The sequence below is a fragment of the Rhipicephalus microplus genome, chromosome 3 (assembly GCF_043290135.1).
Source record: "Rhipicephalus microplus isolate Deutch F79 chromosome 3, USDA_Rmic, whole genome shotgun sequence".
Lineage (NCBI taxonomy): Eukaryota > Metazoa > Arthropoda > Arachnida > Ixodida > Ixodidae > Rhipicephalus > Rhipicephalus microplus.
In genome coordinates this window covers 284578410-284597940 of record NC_134702.1, presented here as the reverse complement: position 1 = coordinate 284597940, position 19531 = coordinate 284578410, and the positions used below count along the sequence as shown (strand labels likewise).

General features: G+C 44.4%; 1 protein-coding gene across 7 annotated transcripts in view; it reads right to left on the bottom strand.

The window, feature by feature from the left end:
- Positions 1–1313: 1313 nt before the first annotated feature.
- Positions 1314–19531, bottom strand: part of Pink1 (PTEN-induced putative kinase 1) — a 446363-nt gene continuing 428145 nt past the window's right edge. For 4 of the 7 annotated variants that reach the window (XM_075887744.1, XM_037419262.2, XM_037419269.2 and 1 more), the window contains one exon: positions 1314–1960. In XM_075887744.1, the coding sequence (XP_075743859.1) occupies positions 1547–1960 (414 nt within the window). In that variant the 3' untranslated portion in view covers positions 1314–1546. The remainder of the gene's footprint in view (positions 1961–19531) is intronic. The other 3 variants (XR_012893957.1, XR_012893956.1, XM_037419275.2) reach the window with 1 other exon arrangement.

Here is a 19531-nt window from a genome sequence, read left to right as displayed (position 1 = left end):
AACTAGCCAGATACTGCGGCTTGTACCGTTACAAGTGCTAAACTGCTATATTATGCAATTCTCGTGAAAGTGCATGCAAGCATCGTGAAACCTCAAAGAACGATGTCATTTAGTGAGATACAGGGTTCTGTACTGTACCCTGCTGGTGAAAAAACTGTGAGGTCATGCAATTATCCTACATGTGCATGAAACAGTGTGACCTAGCGCTTTGTAAAGATACAAATGCGAAATTTTGGTTAGGCTGGGTTAGGTTATGAAGCGTCATAAACTGCATAAAACAACGTCAGCTACTGAGAAACGGTGTTTTTTACGATTAAAAGTCTGAAATTGCGATTTTTGTTAGGTTAAGTTAGGAAGCGTCGTGATACCACCCAAAACGACGTCTACTAGTGAGACAATGTTCTGTTTTCTTGCTTGCGCGAAATTGCGATATCATGTCGTGAAAAACTGTGAAAGCATACATAACATTGTGAACTAACGAGATACTGCGTTTTGTAACGTTACAAGTGCGAAACTGCTATATTATGCAATTGTCGTGAAAGCGCATACAAGCATCGTGAAACCTCACAGCACGATGTCAACTAGTGGGATACAGCGTTCTGTACTGTTGCAAGTGGGTGGAAAATTGTGATGACATGACATGCATGAAATATGCCTACATTTCTAAAGACCTTGACTACACCTTTGTTGTCTAGATTATTGTGTAATATACGGACGAATTTCACCAAAAGAATGTTTGTCAACACACGTGCTATACCAGAGCCTATACATATGCCATGTTTCTGTACATGCTTGTTGCCGCGAAGGTTTACAGTCAGAAATTTGAGATGGTGGCCTAAATGTTTAAAAAAAACTGCGGGACGAGCATATTTGATCGGTCTGGTGGAGTTACCCTCAGCAAACCTGTGCCTGTCGCCCTGTGCTGCACCTTGGGTTAATAAACCTGGATTTGTAGACCGTCTACCTTGAGTGTGTTTTTTCTCCGCAGTGTCAGGGGGTCAACGGTTTTAGCTAAGCCTTTGTGCGCTACAATAGTGGAGGAGCATAGCAACCTGTTTCGGTCATGCTCTTAGGGTACTTGCAAGCCTATCTCCACATGCATTAACCAGAATTGAAAAGGAAGCCTCACAGGTGACTACTCCTGTTATGGAGAAGAAATTATTGCACTATCCATTCATCGATCCCTTTTTAATCTTTGTTTATGAACGTATGCTTACCTTATAAAAGGCATATAATATTAGGAAGAACTTGCATTTTCTCCACAGCAGTTCTCATTCTGTACTAGCTGGAACATATTGAGCGAGACACATACGGCAAGATCAAAATCTTTATTATGCACATTATCTACACTGTTTACCACAGCATGCGCGTGTTTAATCCCTACAGTGCTCACCTCGCCTCGCACTAGAGCATGTAAGCTCATGTGCCAGTTCAAGTAGCTTGGAAAGAACCTAGATACAAATTTTCCTACAGGTACCCAGAAAGAAAGCATACTACTGTGCACAGGGGAACAAAATTTTTGTCAGGTGTTGCTGCTGAAATAATGTTAAATGCAAGTCCCGTGAGCTCGGATGTATTGAAGTGCTTCGACTGCTTGTGGCAAGCTGACTCTACACAGTAGGACTTTTGCAAGCTCAAGAGACATTGAATGCAACTTGGGTCTGGCTGATGTAGGTCCCAACTGGAGATCTTGCACTACACTTTTATCAGCAAAGGTGATATCCACTTGACGGGTTGTACGATCTAAATGGAGCTCCTCTGTCTGATCCATGGTAAAGGATGACACACCATCTACTTGGGACGTGCTCTCATCCCAGTGGAGCAGGGTGTTGGCTGTGAGGCTGCACAGCCAACGAAGGATGCGTCGTACATCTGTACAGTCCCTGGAACCTTCAATGAGGTCTTTAGGAGCTAGTAGAAGCATTTCGCAGATGGTTGCTGCTACAGCAGGGCTGGGACGCTGCGCACAGTTGAAAAAAGAAAAACACGATATGTCATTCATCATATACCAAATGTCTTCAAAGTTGTTAATTCCAGAAAAAGAAAAAAACTTGTGGGAACATCGAGTCGATAGATCGACGAATCCCAACATAAAACATGATCATCATAAACCTGACTACGGCCACTGCAGAAAAAAAGCTTAATCCATGCTTCGCCAGTCAACTCAGTTCTGTGCTTGCTGCTGCCACATTATATAGCCGCAAATTTCGTAATCTAATGTGCCCACGTAACTTCATCGCCTCCTCACCCACTTGACTTTACTGTGAATCCAGTCAGTTACCCTCAATGACCTGCAGTTATTCTGCGTATGCAGGATAACCACAGGTCATTACGATGGATGAATCTCAATATAAAAAATTGGCCCGAATCTGCATGTTACACTGCGAATGTCGTCGAAAGACAATAGTCTTGCGTCTGGAGAGAGTGAACAAAACGCTTATTTGATGTTCTGCGCAAGAAAATCGATGAATGGTATTCTGGAGGCACTGCGTTAAAGTTCCTCGAGCATGAAGTGGAGGGGAACGAGCGAATCGAAGCACGTTACACACGAGCGCCATCTGGCAGTTATCTTCGAAAACGAAGGCGTGCGCCCCCGCGGAGAAAGATGCGTGCTAGTCTCGGAGGTGATAAGGTGTGGAACGCAAAGCGACAAGCAGGCGCCACCACACTGTCGTCGTCGGAAAGCGTCGGAAACACTTACCTTTTTGAGCATCTTGTCACACTGTCAGTGAAGCGTGATAAATGCTACAGTCTTTAGAGTTACTTGTGTTTCTTCTAGTATAAAGGCAGACATGCAAAACATCGACGTGTTGTTATAGCACCTCAGATATGTGCAATAGTTGCTTTTTAATTGACATTCACACAATTATGAATGCTAAATCTTGAGCAATATTGGTGGGCGCTGCAGATGAGGTTGGCCGTTTGGTGCCGTTTTAGGTATCGTTAAAGGCGGACAAACAAAGAAGTGTACAGAGACAGACCCAAATTTTTCCGTTGAAGGTCCCCAAGAAAGACTATCGTCTTTAAATCATGACTGTTTTATTCCTTCATTCGTTTAGTAGCAACAGCGGGCAAGCATACTGATGCCACACGCGTTTGGGTAGCAAAGAAGTGAATCTTCCGAGCTTGGCACCTTGGTTTTATAGTCACGGTCAATGATGGTGGTCAGCTACGAGGCGTGTAGAGGAGCGTATGCCAGGATAGCTGAGGTTGTGGAGCTGGTTGAAAATACCATGGCAATGGGACAGCGGCACATAGGGCATGCTTAATTCTGTTGATGTGCCACAGCAGATTGTAGTTGCTGACCCTGAAATGGGGACTTCTTGTAGCTGTAGTGAGCACATGCCCTTGAAAAGTTCCTGCAGTTCAGCGTCCATAGTCTGAGCCTCGGCGAGGACGTCCTCTGCTATCTGTACCGAGCTGATGGTGGCTACACATGAAAGCGTGTTGGCGACCACATTGTATTTTCTGCTGACATGTTGGATGTCAGTGCTTAAGTATGCTATAAACAAGTGTTAGTTCTGCTTAACAGCCGAGAGTTTGTCGGGACCTTGAGAGAAGGCGTAGGCTTATAGTTGGTATAGATGATGCAGTTCTGTGCTCCGAGATTATGGCTTAAGTGTTGCACTGTTTTGCATATCAGTAGACGTTCTCTGTAGTGGGCCGACAAACTTGTCGGGTCGGTGGTCATGGTCAGAGGAACTGCCGGTTGAAGGGGTTGTTTTCCGAGCTAAGAGTTTCTTGGAGAAGAATGCGAAGGGATGCCAGGTGTTGCCCAAACATTCCATTAGAGCAGCAAAAACTAGATGCGTCTGTGAAGAGTCACAAGGTAGCGCCTGGCACTGGATGGGTGAGGAGCATGGCGATGCAGAGGGTGGCTTTGCATTCTTCGAAAGTTTTCCCTAACGTTGGTGTCCACATGACAGGCTGGTTTCCTCATAGCTAAGCTGAAGCATCATTGGAGGGAGCCTTGTGTTGAACTGCGTGTGGCAAGGAACCCCAGCAGAAGTTTAGCATGCCAAGGAAACGGCGAGTCTTTGGCGGTGGTAGGTTAAGGACGATTTCGCAGATCTGAGATGTACTGGGGCAGGAACCAAATTTCCTCAAAAAAAAAAAAAACTTCATGGCCAAGGAACCGGATGACGGAAGCGCCTGGCGTGCTTTTTGGAATATTGACGAGTAGGCCATGGTCATCGAGGCGTTCGAAAGGCAGACGAAGATGCCTGTGGTGCACTTTGGCATCAACGGCAAATACCAGTATGTTGTCAAGGTAAATGAAGCAGAAGTTGAGGCCGCAGACGACGTCATCAATGAAGTGCTGAAAGGTTTGTCCAGCATTCCTCGGGCTGAACCTCATGAAGAGAAACTCAAAAAAGCCAAAAGGAGTGACATTATTGCCGTAATCGGGACGTCATCTGAATTGACAGATACCTTTGTGTAGGCATTCACGAAGTCTACTACGGAGAACATGTGGCAGCCATGAATGCGATGGGCAAAGTCCTGCATGTGGTAGAAAGGATACCTGTCCGGGATAGTGGATGCGTTGAGCGCCCGGTAGTCCCCGCAGGGTCGCCAGCCTTCAATCTTCTTCGGAACAAGATGGAGTGGCGAAGCCCATGGACTATCAGAGCAGCGGGAAATTTCTTCCGATGACGGGCATTGGCAGTTTTTCTGTGCCCGACATATTGCTACTGATTAGAACAGTAACTCCCTGCTTACTGTATTTGCCACCATGTCACAACGGCGCTAAGGTCGACAGGTGCACTTTCACCGCACAGTTCTTTAAAACTGAAATCAAAGTGCTTCTTGAAGTTCCTAAGGCAGCCATCACTGATTTTGAATTTTTCAATGTTCATTTGAAGTACCATCGTCTCAGCGTTCTGTTTGAGAAGGTTCCCGGAGGCGGGAACCCTGCTGGCCACTGTCGACTTCAGCCATACAGTGAGGGCCTCCTCGAGCTTTGGGTAGGTACCTTGGCTTACATTTTTCTGGCGACATCCAGTTGCACAGTTCTTTAAAACTGAAATCAAAGTGCTTCTTGAAGTTCCTAAGGCAGCCATCACTGATTTTGAATTTTTCAATGTTCATTTGAAGTACCATCGTCTCAGCGTTCTGTTTGAGAAGGTTCCCGGAGGCGGGAACCCTGCTGGCCACTGTCGACTTCAGCCATACAGTGAGGGCCTCCTCGAGCTTTGGGTAGGTACCTTGGCTTACATTTTTCTGGCGACATCCAGTAGACTTTTCTGCTGCCTCCAAAATCTTCTGCTTGTTTTTCATGTAGTCTGAAAGAGTCTGTTGGGAAATCTGGAACTCTTTCGCATAGTCTGCTTGGTATCGGCTACTTTCAACGAGCTTGACAGCTTTCTTCGCCATCGACATGGTGACGTACTTTCCCCGCTTCAACGGTCACAGCAGAGAAGAAAGAAAAATTGTTTAAGAGCGACACTGATACAGAAATAGCCTCGATCCAGCAGTTCGAGGAATTCGAGGTAGCCGTCTTAGCATGCCTAGTGGAGGGAAGCAAAGGTATCGGCCGCGCGCAAGGCCAGCACCAATTCGAGCCTAATGGAGGAAAACGTAAAAAAGCAAGATGGCGGCACGAAAAATTGCTGGTAGTCGGCTCGACTGATGCTTGGAAAGTCGGGAATACCGAACAGCTCTTCCTTAGCTGTCTAAAATTTTGAGCATTTAATTTATAGGGTATGTCCTGGTGCTGGATAAATGTCCGAATCATCAAGCATGCCCGAAAAATTAGGCGTCCAAAATATCGGTCGTTGACTGTACTTGCCACAAGACATGGCCGTGACAACACTTAACGAATCTGCGTACACTATGAACTTTTGTACCTTGTGTTGTATAATGTGTTGTACAATAAGCAGGATACCATAGGTTTCCGCCGTGCAAAGGCTGGTATGTGTATGTATAGTTCTGGTGTCGGAGAAGTTTTGTCCATAGGTTGCACAGAATGTAGATGTTCGAGACTTTGAGCTGTCAGAGAAAAAACAATATTTGTGTTCAAAGGCCAAGAAATGTTGCTCAATAATGCACTTGAACCATTTTTTTTTCTTTTTGAGGTCTTTGAAGGACCAGTCAGAAGTGACCAGACACTGCTGCCAGAAAGGAATGTATCCAGCGTGGTCACTGTCCTATAAATCATCGAAACAAATTCCAAGTTTTTCTACTGCAGGTCTTATTTACAATAGAAACGGTAGGGCGATAAAGGGATGGTTTATAAATAACTGAGTAGTGGACATACCATATGTAAGTGCTTTGCATAGGTGCTGCTTCAGGGACATAATTCTAACTGCATAGGTGACTCCTAGATATGTTCGCTGATACATCAACTGCCGATTTTTCAGACCCTCTAGGGAGCGAAAAACCGTCCTAAAATTCGGGCAGTCAGAAAAATTGAATGAATGCAAGCAAAAAAAAAAAAACGCAAAAAGCGCACCAGACGGTTTTTCCGCCGCTTCCAAGATCTTGTCTTTGTTTCTCAGGAAATCGGAAACTATTTGCTTGCAAATGCTGAACTCCTTGCTCACGCCAGCCTGCGATTGGCCATTCTTCACTAACTTAATAATGGTGGTTTCTTCTCCATCGTTAACCGACGGTACTGTTTTCCGCACTTCGCTGCCATCGGCGAAGAGGATGAAGGCGGAGTGGGGGCAATTACAGGCAAGCGAAATCCTCACGATGTGAACAAAGGAGTTTGCTGACGAGCGTCGAAGCACCTAGGCTTAGCGTTACAGAGCACACTTCACATGAAGCACCTAGGCTTAGCGTTGCAGAGCACACTTCAAATGATCGCACAACCACGCATTAGGCTAGCCAAACACCATGTGGGCTGCGTAAACAAAACGGCACGACGGCAGGCGACGGTGCCTCGAGTACTCTGGAGGTGGCGCTGGTAAACATTCAATATAGCCAGCGTGACCAGACCAAATCGGTGTGAGATGGTTAGTTCTAGCTCGAGGTGGTGAAACGCTTCGCGAAAGCACTGCGCAGGAAGCCAGAATGGCATGCATGAGCACAAGCACTAAAGCGAAAGGAACTTTATTGGCGCCAAAAAATTTCTGGGTGGATAGTTTCGATTGTCAGTGAAGCACCCTTGCACGATAAACACGGCTAGTGTTAGGAGTCTCGTAGGATGTGCTTGTTTCTCCGCTAACGATCAACGAGTGCAAGCAACAGATACCGCCACAGTAGGCTAGCGTGCCCACTTATGCGATCCTCATCACATGTGACACAGTTGTGGTGGTTTCCACTGGAGGTCAGTGGTGGTTTCCGACCTTCCGTCGCGTCAAAAAGTCTGGAAAATTGGGCTCTGGGGGGTTCGAGCGTCCGAAATTTCAGACTTCCTTATACATTGATTCTATGGAGCTCGTGGCGATGCCGCGAAGATGTCCAAATTATTGAGCATGTCCAAAAGCTCGAGTGTCCAAAGAATTGGCAATTGACCGTTGTCCAGTGGCCACTAGTCTGACTCTGCATAAAGGCTTTGAACAGGGCAGGCATAGAACAAACCAAGTGCCAGTTAGATACCTAAGTGGTATACAGGGTCCAATAGTTTGAGTGCTATCCTTGAAGCTGACTAATATACTATGCATCCATAGTCCATGCGTGACAAAACCAGGCTTCTAAACAGAGATATGAGACAGTGCCTGTCTGTCCTCAACGACTGATGCGACAAAATCTTTAAAAAGTTCATGGTATTAAGGTTCATGGTTTCATGTCCTGAATGAAGGCGAGTTTAGCATCGAAAATTACACTGAGAAATTTTTGTTCTTTTGCGATGACTAAGCTTTGTCCATTCATTAGTATGCAGGTGTCAGCATGAACACCCCTCCGTCTGGAGAAAAGCACACTAGTAGTCTTGTCAGTGTTAAAACCATTCTCATCAGCCCATTTTGCAAGGCAGTGACCACTTAACTGTATGAGGCGTTCGCATACAGTCAAGTTACTCAATTTGAAACTGATTTGGTCAAGTTACATGATTTGAAATTGATTTGGATGTCATCCACATAAACGAAGTACGATATCCCAGGTGGAATAAAAGAGCGAAGAGATCGAGTTCATTTACTTATAAAAAGCGTGCAGCTCAATACTCCTCCCTGCAGCACTCCATTTTTTTTAACAAATGTGCGCGATAACACATTGCCTATTCTTACACAAAACTTCATTTGAGACAGGTAATCTCTTAAGATGGTAATCAACCTGCGGCATATTGCAAAGGACGATAAGTGTTGCGAGATTACATATCGCCAGGCAGTATCATATGCCTTCTCAAGATCAAAGAGAACAAAAACAAAGTATTGGTTGTGTACAAATGGGTGACGCATCTAGAACTCGAGGGGGACAAGATTGTCAGTTGTGGATCTAGCTGTACGGAAGTCAGACTGACATGGGTCCAATATATTGTTGTATTCTAAGTAGGGTTGTGTGAATATAAAAATTCAAATACGAATCGAATATAGAATAAAGAAAAAGTGCAATTGTTTTCCAGCAGTAATCTATTACTCAATCATATATTTATGTTGGAAACAGTACAATTGTTATTATAGTCAGTTACTGCACCCAAAAATAAAAAAAAATGTCACCACCCGTACTTGCCAGAAAGCATAAGACCAATAGTTGAGCTTGTGACTGTCATGTTGGGGTCAATTCACATGAAGAACAAACCTTTTGTATCTTTTTATGCGGTAGCACTTCACTACGAAAAAAAGAAGAAAAAAAAGCTTTTGTACTTGCCTTGAGGACTAGTGAGCATAAGGTTATTGGTTTGATTTTGTAACACTCAACACCCATGCACTTAAGTCTAAGCGATTATTAAAGCTGTCTAGGTGATCACAATTCATCCAGTTTTAGCTCGAAAGACCCCGATTTGATATTTTCTTTTTAATTTTGTCCCCTGTTCTAATATACGATCAAACCACTAAGGAAAATAGGAGTACTTGGGGCGTTTTTCAACTACACAGAAATACTCGTTATCTCGCTTGCTTCCGTTGTCTTTCCCAAGGACCGCGCTCGCCCCTTCCCAATCAAGAATGCTGTGTTGCGCCGATAGCTGTACGGTTCTGACCGAGGTGTACTGTGCGCGCAGCAATGATGCGCGCAGCAATGATGCGCGCACGGTAAGCGCGAGAGAAGGATGATTAATGATGTGTGATAAAAAGATGCCTCTAATACGTCTTTTTGTTGATGGAGCCACCACTCCCGGCAGCGAGGAAACTATTTTGCCGCATCCCGACCCCTTTCGGCGTACTGGCTACAGACGGCAGTAAACTGACGTTGGCAAAATAGCAAGATTGTACCAACAGTGTAACGGAGGTTTGATTGCAGGAGACATTGCCGCACGAGGGTGATGCTCGTACAATGAATTTTCGAAGGCGCTTTGGGGAACGCAGTGGAACTATGTATTATTCCTTCTGTCACCTTACGTGCGTCACCGTTAACCACGGAAAGCTATATGTGATGATGCCGTTGTAACATTACCGAAAGTGCATGGGCTTTTCTATGTTTGCATTGAGCAAAAAAAAACTTCAGCTCAATCACATGACCATATCCCCTATCATAAAACCACTATAGAACTATGAAAAGGGTATACATGCTGAAGTAGCAACACAGCTAATGGAAGACTCATCAGGCTTCAACATGTGTGCGTATGATTCTACGGTGATCTATTGGCAAAACCTGGTGTGGCTATACATGAAACCCATTACCATCCCTGCTGAGCTGAGCTGAGCTGTCAAGCTGAGCACGCCCCTAGCTAGTTGCATACAGTGCATCGCCTACTAAGTGTTACATGTTTAGATTAACGGATGGCCGGGCGGTAGTGACTACAGTGAACAGTAGGCCATCAGGCCCGCGAAGAACACGAAAACATGTTTAGCCCTTTGCCTAGAATGAAGTGTGTTTGTTTTTTCCAAAACGGCCACGCACCACTGTGTGCCAGGCTTGCACAGCTCAACACAACTATTAGCGCGATATATATGACATATATATATATATGAAGAGTATATATGACATATAAAGAAAAATGGGCATATTTATCATGACCTAACAGGCCTGCACAATATTTAAAAAATATGAAATAGAGCCTCTATGCTTATTCCCCCCCCCCCCCCTTTTTTTTTTCAATCAAAGGAAGTTGAAAGATCGGCAGGATTTTACTTTCAGCAGGATGCGCGTCATAACCCTCAAAATACGTAACATTTTAAGATTTATTATACTAAGAGCATACAAGCCGTCATTACTAGCTTTTAAGCTAGTAATGAATAAAAATGATTTGATACGAAAGTAATAGTTTCACTTAAAGGGGCCGTGCGACACTTTTTCAAGTTGCCATAGAATGCATTCACTAAAAAAGTTTATTTATTTCCCCATAAATTCACTGCCACAAATATTTTTAGAATCCGTCCAGTACACGCAGAGTTGCAAAAATTTATCACATGCTGCTAGTGCAATCTCTCTTCTCATCCCGACGAAAGCACAGGAAGCTAAGCAGGGAGGGACTGCACGGGAAAAAGAAATACGACACACGTGCTTTCTGACCTTGTGGAGTCATCTGCCAAGAGAAGAAGGCAATTTTTAGCTGACTTTGAGAGCTTATTCTGAATTGCACGCCGCTTGCTGCGCTATAATATTTCACTTGCATGTCCTCGGTAGCCTCGACTACAGATCGGCACCATGAAAGTCCCACTTTTCTGGGTAAGATGGTCGATCATCCCGTTGACTTGTTTCTAAATGAGTCGGAAAATGGTCGCTTCCATACGGATTGGTCCTAACTTTCTAATATAGGTAAGGTAGGAGTGACAGTGACCCAATGGCTAAATCTATGCATGAATATGTATTGTGTGTGGTACTGTAGTTTGTGGGCTCTGCCTTATTGAACAGACAAGCTCTGGATGAGAGAAGAAAGCTTTCTACAGTGCGACCTCTCCTATCACCTCTGATATCACCCCATAACAAACTGTGAGCATCAAAATCTCCAATGAAAACATACGGTTCTAGAAGCTGACCACTCAGGTTTTCGAACTCTATTTGATTGAATGGTTCGTCAGGGGGTATGCAGATGGCACTGCGAGCATCAAAATCTCCAATGAAAACATACGGTTCTAGAAGCTGATCACTCAGAGTATAAAGTTGGGCATGTTGGTAAGACATAGTTGATCGACGTAGCGCGTTTAGAAACATAGGACAAGGAAAGGGACAGAAGGGAGCGCTTACTTCCAACAAAATCTTTATTTCGAGGAGCGTACATATATATGCTCACGAAATTCGAAGACAACAGACAAACAGATGAAAAACCCTCTATTGCCATGCGCTAAAAACTTATGATCTCAAAAACGACAATTCTTTTTCACAAAGACCGAGAGAAGGAGTGCTGATGCAGTTCAGCCCTAATCTACTAATCTTTTCTGCTTCAAGAAGCTTGCCGTAGTGCCTTATCTGCATGGAATCTCCCACAACTTGAAAAAGGTTGGGGAGCGGGCCAATGTAAAAGTGGTGTTTTCTGCCCCGAAAAAGCCCTCGTACTTGTGTATGAAAGTTGTTTCACATGCAAAACTGGGATGCTCTAAAAAGCACTTAACACTGTTTGTCACATGCGCGCAATTTGTAATCTATCAGATACCTCTTTCATGCGGTAAACACTACATAGGACAAACTGGCAGGTGCATTAATGACCGGCTCCGCGAACACGCTTGCAACGTAAGAAATGATCGAGATGGTTTTTTGGCACTACATTGCAGCACGTGTGGCTGCAAACCACTTTTTCATGGTACGGTAATCATAGGAAAAAACAGAAATAAAGTGACAAGGGAGATTATTGAAGCAGAAAAGATTAGTAGATTAGGGCTGAACTGCGTCAGCACTCCTTCTCTCGGTCTTTGTGAAAAAGAATTGTCGTTTTTGAGATCATAAGTTTTTAGCGCATGGCAATAGAGGGTTTTTCATCTGTTTATCTGTTGTCTTCGAATTTCATGAGCATATATATGTACGCTCCTCGAAATAAAGATTTTGTTGGAAGTAAACGCTCCCTTCTGTCCCTTCCCTTGTCCTATGTTTCTAAACGCGCTACGTCGATCAACTATGATCACTCAGGTTTTCCAACTCTATTTGATTGAATGGTTCGTCAGGGGGTATGCAGATGGAGCAGATAGTTATCAATAGAATAGAGCTTTGTAGCGCAATGTGCTGGCATGCTATGCTCCTTTGTGCAATGGTTGCCACAACTCCTGACGAAGAAGTGCCACCATTTCGATCTTTACAATAAACTATATATTGGCTCAAGAAATTCATGTGAGATGACTTTAAATGAGTTTCTTGAACACAGAACATTTTTGACTAATAGTCATTTAGCAAGTCTTTGATATCATCTAGGTTATGAAATAGGCCCCTGGCACTGTAGCATCGGAGTGGTCATATTGAGGAAGAATGTATGTGTCCTATGTTCAGATGAACGTGCTAAAGATATACGTTAAAGGGAGATAACCTTTCAGGTTACCGATCCCTTTGGCGGAGCGGTTATGGGATGTTTTCCTTTCTTGTGCTCCAAAGAGCGCTGATCTTTGGGTGTCGACGACGCTGGCGTTCGTACATCAATTTCTATACTCTTCTCTAAAGTGCTGAAAGGTCGAGGAGCAGGCACACAGACTTGCGTCTCCGCCCTTGGGACTCCATTCAACTTTTGAGCCTGTTGAGCTGAAGCCTGCAGATCCGCCATCGATGTTGGTGGCACAGACGAAGTGACTACTGGGATACTGTTGGTGACCGCAGTAGACCGTCAAGGTATTTGTGGCACTACCCCCCCCCCCCCCCCTACACCACCTCGGCAAAACTGGTGTGATCAAGGTATGAGAGACGGCTCCTTCCCTAGTAGCAACAAATTGTTGCCGCAATGTTGCCACAACGTTGCAAATGTTGTTGAATGGCAACATTTAGCCACATTGCATCAATGTTGTCAGATGTTGCTCGACTTTTACCAACATTTTATCAATTTTGCACCAGTGATGTTGTGGTAACATTGCATTTTTATTTCCTGACAATGTTGTCAAATGTTGACAGACATTGGCCCATATTTAGCCATATCTGCCACAACTGTGTCACTTCCTGCAAAGCTGGTTTTATTTCTGTGGCATGCACAAAAAAATTTAGAAGATTTCTCTATTGCTTGCCTAAAATAATGATGCCATCGCTGCATTGCTGCTTCTAGTGAAAACTTGCACGTTGTACACCTACTACGATATTCAATATACATTTTTTCGATACGTACTTTGTGTTAGATATATGTACTTTCACAACTTATCAAGTGATGTGTTAGTTTGGGCGCAGTACTAGTGGTACTGCATGGGCAAGCGACATGCAAAAATGAAACCGAAACCCGAAGCGGACCCTTTGCAGATCAGCAACGGTTACTGACATCGCTAATGGCCACGCACAGAGTTTCGCGCGTAAAGTTGTACGCGCTCTCACGGTGTGAGGTCTTCCTAGTGTTCAGCTGGAGATTACAGGATTACTGCCTCGATAGAAGAACAGTAAGTCTTTTACGGACGTATGTAACATAAATTAAATCTCAGAGTACTCGCGGAATATTCTGTGGTCTTCTTTTTTCTTTAACGTCTGGCTCTTGCTTTATGTGGAGTTCGCGGGCGAAAGACAGTTGCAGTGATGATCACGCTGCAAACGCGCCATCAGTGCAAAGGATTGAAGTTCTACTTTGTGACTCAAGTGCTCGGTACCCTTAGTCGCTCGGCGCATCAATCAAAGGTGAACAAAATGCAAGTAACTTTTCTTCGTCTGACACTGAATTGGGCGCTTCCACCTCGCCTCACACCGAACACGTTTGCTAGCTGCTCCGAATGCGATAATTTTATTTTTGTTTTCTTAAGGCTTTTAACAGTTGCAGGTTGAGTCAAATTGGCTCTGCAGATTTGTAGACAAATTAGCTAGACATTCTCTGGATATGCCTTGGTGCTTCAGGTGACTGAAGTTTGCTGCTTTATTTTGCCAATTTAAATTAGTGTGCCATTCTTTTTTTTTTTTCAGCGAGGCAGCTCGAGCCTGCATTCAACATGCCCTCTAATTAGTTAAATGGATTGATTGGCTGTGTGAATTGGTTCGCCATCCACCTTGTCTGGATTACAACAGCATGAACTGTCTGCACACAGCTACAAAGGTTCACCAGAAAGTTGGAATAACTACTCGAATGTGATCTCAAAGCTTTTTTTTTTTTCAGTTCTTTCAACTGTGTTGTAGAATTATGATAGTTTCCGAAGGGCAACTTGCACCTGTTTGTTTGTGCCTTGTAATTATGATACTACATATAATATTAAGCTTGACATTACAAAATAATGTCAAGAGACTTCTGTCTCGTAACACTTTCTCACTTATGTCTGCGTCACATTTTGTCTTGGTAGAGCTTGTAGGACGTCTTGAAGAAGCAAGGTTTGTTGATAGTACTTTGTATTGTTATTGTATGCAATATTTTCTTTTTCTTAACGTTACTATAGTTTGAATGTAAAACCACAATTGGCCCCAATATTCTGTTTTTTTTTTATTCATGCTCATCAATTCAGTTGTGCAATGTGGTAATGAGATATTTTTTGTTGAAAGAATTGGGGGTCATTTGTTCACCGGTGTTGGAGGTAGTTTTCAATGCACATCTCGGCTAGCCATTGTAGGTTTCTCGTCAAAAATTTTGATAGAAATAATGAATGAAAAATCTTTCTGCTGTTTTGTTCTTCTGAATAGGGACAATCATTTTGAACAATTCCAAAGATATATATTTTTTTAAAGAAAATTTGTACTGTTCATTTAATCCTGCAACTTTGATTATACGAAACTGTCTTTTCTCTCCTGCATAATAAATTCTTGGATTGCTTTTCATCTAAACTCTGAGGGATGAACCCATCTCTCTGAACGTCCATGCCACTTGAAACCTCACAGTCATAACAGCCATGGTAGATCAATTCATTGCTGCTCTTCAAAACTACATTTCCGACAACATACTGCAAGTGCTGAGATGTTTTTATTTCATAAAAAACAGAAAAACAATTTTTTCTTTAGCATATGTTAGGCTAATATAAAGCACCTATTTTACCTTTTTTGGTAAATATACGTTGCTGCTATCAACCATTGACTGGCAACAAGCAGATCTGCACGCAACGTGGCTGTTAAGTTGAAGCTGGCTTCATGACGACTGATGTTAAATATCATGACATACCATGTGAATTAAAGAATTTTATTTAGTGCCCTCTGCCATTGGCCGTACCAGCCTGTCACTTGATCTTTGCAGAGATACGACAGAATTGAGATACCCGTGCTTATGTGATCTGAATACATGAGAAATGAGCCACGAACAACAAAATGCCTCCACATATATATATATGCTGCAAATTACTATGGTTTCCTATACTGAAACATTGCAATAGCATTGCAACATTATACATAACTGTAATGCTGTATGTTACAGCTAGCATACTCAGAAGCCGTGTTGCACTAATGTCTAAGCAGCACGGCAAAAACATTGCTTCATGCAGAAATTGAGTTACTTTAAGGTTGTCGTTAAGTTGTTGAAACTTTGAAGCAACATTTCAGGCATGTGGCATCAATGTCATCAGATTCCGAAATATTGTGGAAACTTCCAAGCAGCACTGGGAAAACGTTGCATCAACATTGCCGCACATTGCGGTTCAGATAAAAGTTCAGATGCGCGTTTGCCAACATTTAAATTTCTCACTGTTAAAAGAATTTAACGTCGAAAAAACGCGAAGGGGAAGGGGTGTGTTTAACAAATGAAAGCACCATCGCAGAAATTCGCCGACTACCAGACCACCTGGATTATGCGCAATACACAGAAACCATGTCGAGTCACGTCCAGAATTTGACGCATTGAAAGATGCCAACCATTCGATTTTCACAGGCGCACACCCTATTTAAGATATCACAACTGAATCGTGAATCACTATTTGAGTACTACACATACCGCCCTCATTTTCATTTAACTATATGTATCCTTTCCCGTCATGTGCGGCCACCGCAAAGAGTTTCGTTGATTCGGTACGAAATCGCAACTTAGATTCACGCGACCACTACCGATCGAAGCGCAACCAACGCGGATTAGGCCTAGCTTGCTGCTTGGTATGTTGTCGCGAAAAGATTGTCCAAAACATGAAGATTCAGCGTCGAAAAGATCGCACTAGCAGTGAACCAAGAACCGCGTGCGTGATACGAAGTTCGCGTTCACAGCCCGGAGATCAGCAACGACGGTTGACAACTCGCCAAGCTTACATACGACAGCACACTGGCAGCAAAAGTGAAAGCTCGCGTCATAAAACAGTAAAAGGCTTTAAATTTACGGACGAGGAAGCAAATATAATATTTGTTGCAAGCGTGATAACGACAACGTTTTTCCCGACAGGAAACTGTTAAGCGCATGTAGTTGATAAGGCCGGGATCGCACATGCCACATTGAGTGGTGCGTGGCCGAAGCCACGCTAGCGATGTAGTACGCTGAATTGAATCCGTGGTCGCTTGAAAAAGGAAGAAGGCACTATTTCCTGCAGCCCTTGCGGGAGCACGGCTCAGCACCTTGTAGGGAATGGGAAAAGGGAGAATATAAAAAAATATAGTAAAGATATAGTTAGATAAAAGGATGAGACAGGCAAGTGACAGAAAAAGAAGGAGATAGGAAAGTTGGGAGCCGGTCGAAAAAGTCCGAGGACGCTAGTTTTTTGGCGACGCAATTTTCACGGTTGATGTACAGGCGCTGGTCGCCTTCAATGATGCCTTACATAGCTGTTGATTCTTGAGTGCCGATGAAAATGCTACGACGAACGAACCAAGATGATTATGCTACGCGACAACAATGAGAATGCATGAACAATACATGATAATGATGGCAATGAACAGATAAAGAGGATGGGTGTACTAAATGCTCACACTACACAATTCCCCCCACATGAAAGCAGTCAGCCTGGCCGCGGTGAGTCAAGGGGACAAAGAACGTCGCATGAAGGGCTTCATACGGGAGACATGGACGACCTCAGTAGTTCGATAACAGTAATCTGCTGGGGCGACAAGTGGCGTCACGCGGTAATTCACTGTTGAAGTCTCTTCAAGAACTGTATATGGCCCGATAAACCGTGGCTGAAGTTTGTCGCACAAACGAGGTGTGCGAATAGGCATCAAGAGGAGCACTTCATCTCCAGGTTGAAAAGATACAGCACGATGCGATTCATCGTAAACTATCTTTCTCTCTTGCTGTCGGGCTTCAGTATTTATACGAGCACGTTGGCAACACTGCGTGAGTCGTAGAACATATTCCCCTGAAGAAGATGGAGATGAATTCCTGGGAAGGTAAAGAAAGAGACATCCAGAAAATAAGTAGGGGAGCGTCCATAAACTAGGTAAAATGGCGAGTAGCCGGTTGTTCAATGAATGTCCATATTGTAGGCAAAAGTGAGGAATGGTAGAACTATGTCCCAGTTCTTGTGGTCTGGTTGAATATAGGCTGCGATTATGTCAGCAAGAGTGCAGTGGAATCGCTCAGTGAGGCCGTTAGTCTGGGGATGATAAATAGAGACAGTCTTGTGAGTCGTGCCGGAGGCGTGAAGATGTTCATTCACTAGTTGTGAAAAGGAAGGTCCTTCCATGGGCACTGAGCAATACACGTGGAGCACAATGACGCAGTATAATGGCTTGGAGGATGAAATTGGGAATTTCAGAAGCTTAACCAGTAGTGATGAATGCCGTCTTAGCGTAGCACGTCAAATGGTCAACGGCTGTTACTATCCACTGGTTTCCAGCAGCACTGATTGGAAGGGGGCCATAAAGATCGACGCCTACAACTTCGAATGGTGTGGTTGGGTGTGGAAGAGGCTGTAGTGTACTGGCTGGAGCAGATGTGGGTAGTTTTCTACATTGGCAGGTAGTGCAGGACCCAACGTACCGAGCTACGCAAGTGGTTATGCCTGGCCAATAAAACCGACTTCAAAGGCGATCGTAGGTTTTATGGTAACCAAGGTGACCAGCAGTCGGATGGTCATGAAGCGCTCTGAGAACTTCGGACCAAAGCGATCGGGGTAAAACAGGAGCCCAGCGCTGACGGCCAGAATGATAAATTTTGCGGTAAAGCACCGAGTTGTCCAGCTTAAATTGCGAGAGTTGGTGATGGAGCCTCACATTAAGTGGACGGAAACTGCCAGTGAGGTAGTCTATAATACGCCGCTAGTATGGGTCAGCCAGCTGTGGAGAAGGAAAATCGTGGGGGTCGTCCGAATGCAGCTGGTCCATAGAGGCGAGAAAGAGCACCGCCATAGACGTGGACTCCGAGGGTGTGTTGTGCAAAGTGATTGCGGAAACGCCGAGTGAAGCCGCTGGTAGTGGGCAGCAAGAAAGAGCGTCGGCATCACTACGCTTTCTGCCCCACTTGTATACGATGTCAAAATCATACTTTTGGGGGCATAGAATCCAGCGACCGAGGCGTCCCAACAAGTTCTTGAGTGTCGGAAGCCAACATAAAGAGTGGTGGTCGGTCACAATAGTGAAATGGCGGCCGTGCAGATAGGGACAAAATATCTGCACTGACCAAACGATGGCGAGGCACTCCTGCTCGGTGATCGTGTAGTTCCTCTCGGCTGTGGAGAGGACGCTGCTGGCGTATGCGACGACTCGCTTTTGCGAAGAGCTGTCCCGTTGCAGGAGCACGGCTCCTAAACCGCGGCCGCTAGCGCCTGTGTGCAGGAAGGTCGGTGCATCATTGTAAAAATGAGAAAGTACAGCGTCGGTCGTGAGAGCACTTTTCAACATGTCGAAAGCCGATTCACATTCCCGAGACTACTGAAAGGGCATACCGGAAGCAAGTAGCTTATGGAGTGGTGCGGCTATGGAGGCAAAGTTTTGTATGAATGGCCGAAAGTAAGAGGGGAGACCAAGGAAACTTTGCAAATTTTTCGGTTTTTCAGGGCGAGGGAAGCGAAGCACTGCAGCAGTTCTATCCGGATCTGGACGAATTTCGTCCTTGCTCACGACATGGCCGAGGACCTTGATAGATCTGCTGGTGGAATGACACTGCTTGGTGTTAATTTGAAGACCAGCGCCCACAAGGCAAGTCAGGACCTCGTCCAAGTGTTGTAGATGTTGATGAAACGCCGATGAAAAGACAACGATGTCATCGAGGTAACATAGGCAAGTCTTCCATTTCAGGCCATGCAGCACGGTGTCAATCATGCGCTCAAAAGTTGCGAGCACTTTGCACTGACCGAACGGCCTAACATTGAATTCGTATAGGCCGTCCGAAGTTGCAAACGCAGTTTTTTCTTTATCATCTTCGAGCATGGGGGTTTGCCAATAGCCGGAACGCAAGTCGAGGCTCAAAAAGAATTCAGCACCTTGTAAAGAATCGAGGGCGTCGTCGATGCGTGGCATGGAGTATACGTCCTTCCTAGTGATCTTATTGAGTGCTCGGTAATCGACGCGAAATCGTACTGAACCGTCTTTTTTACGCACCAGAACGATGGGAGACAAGCAA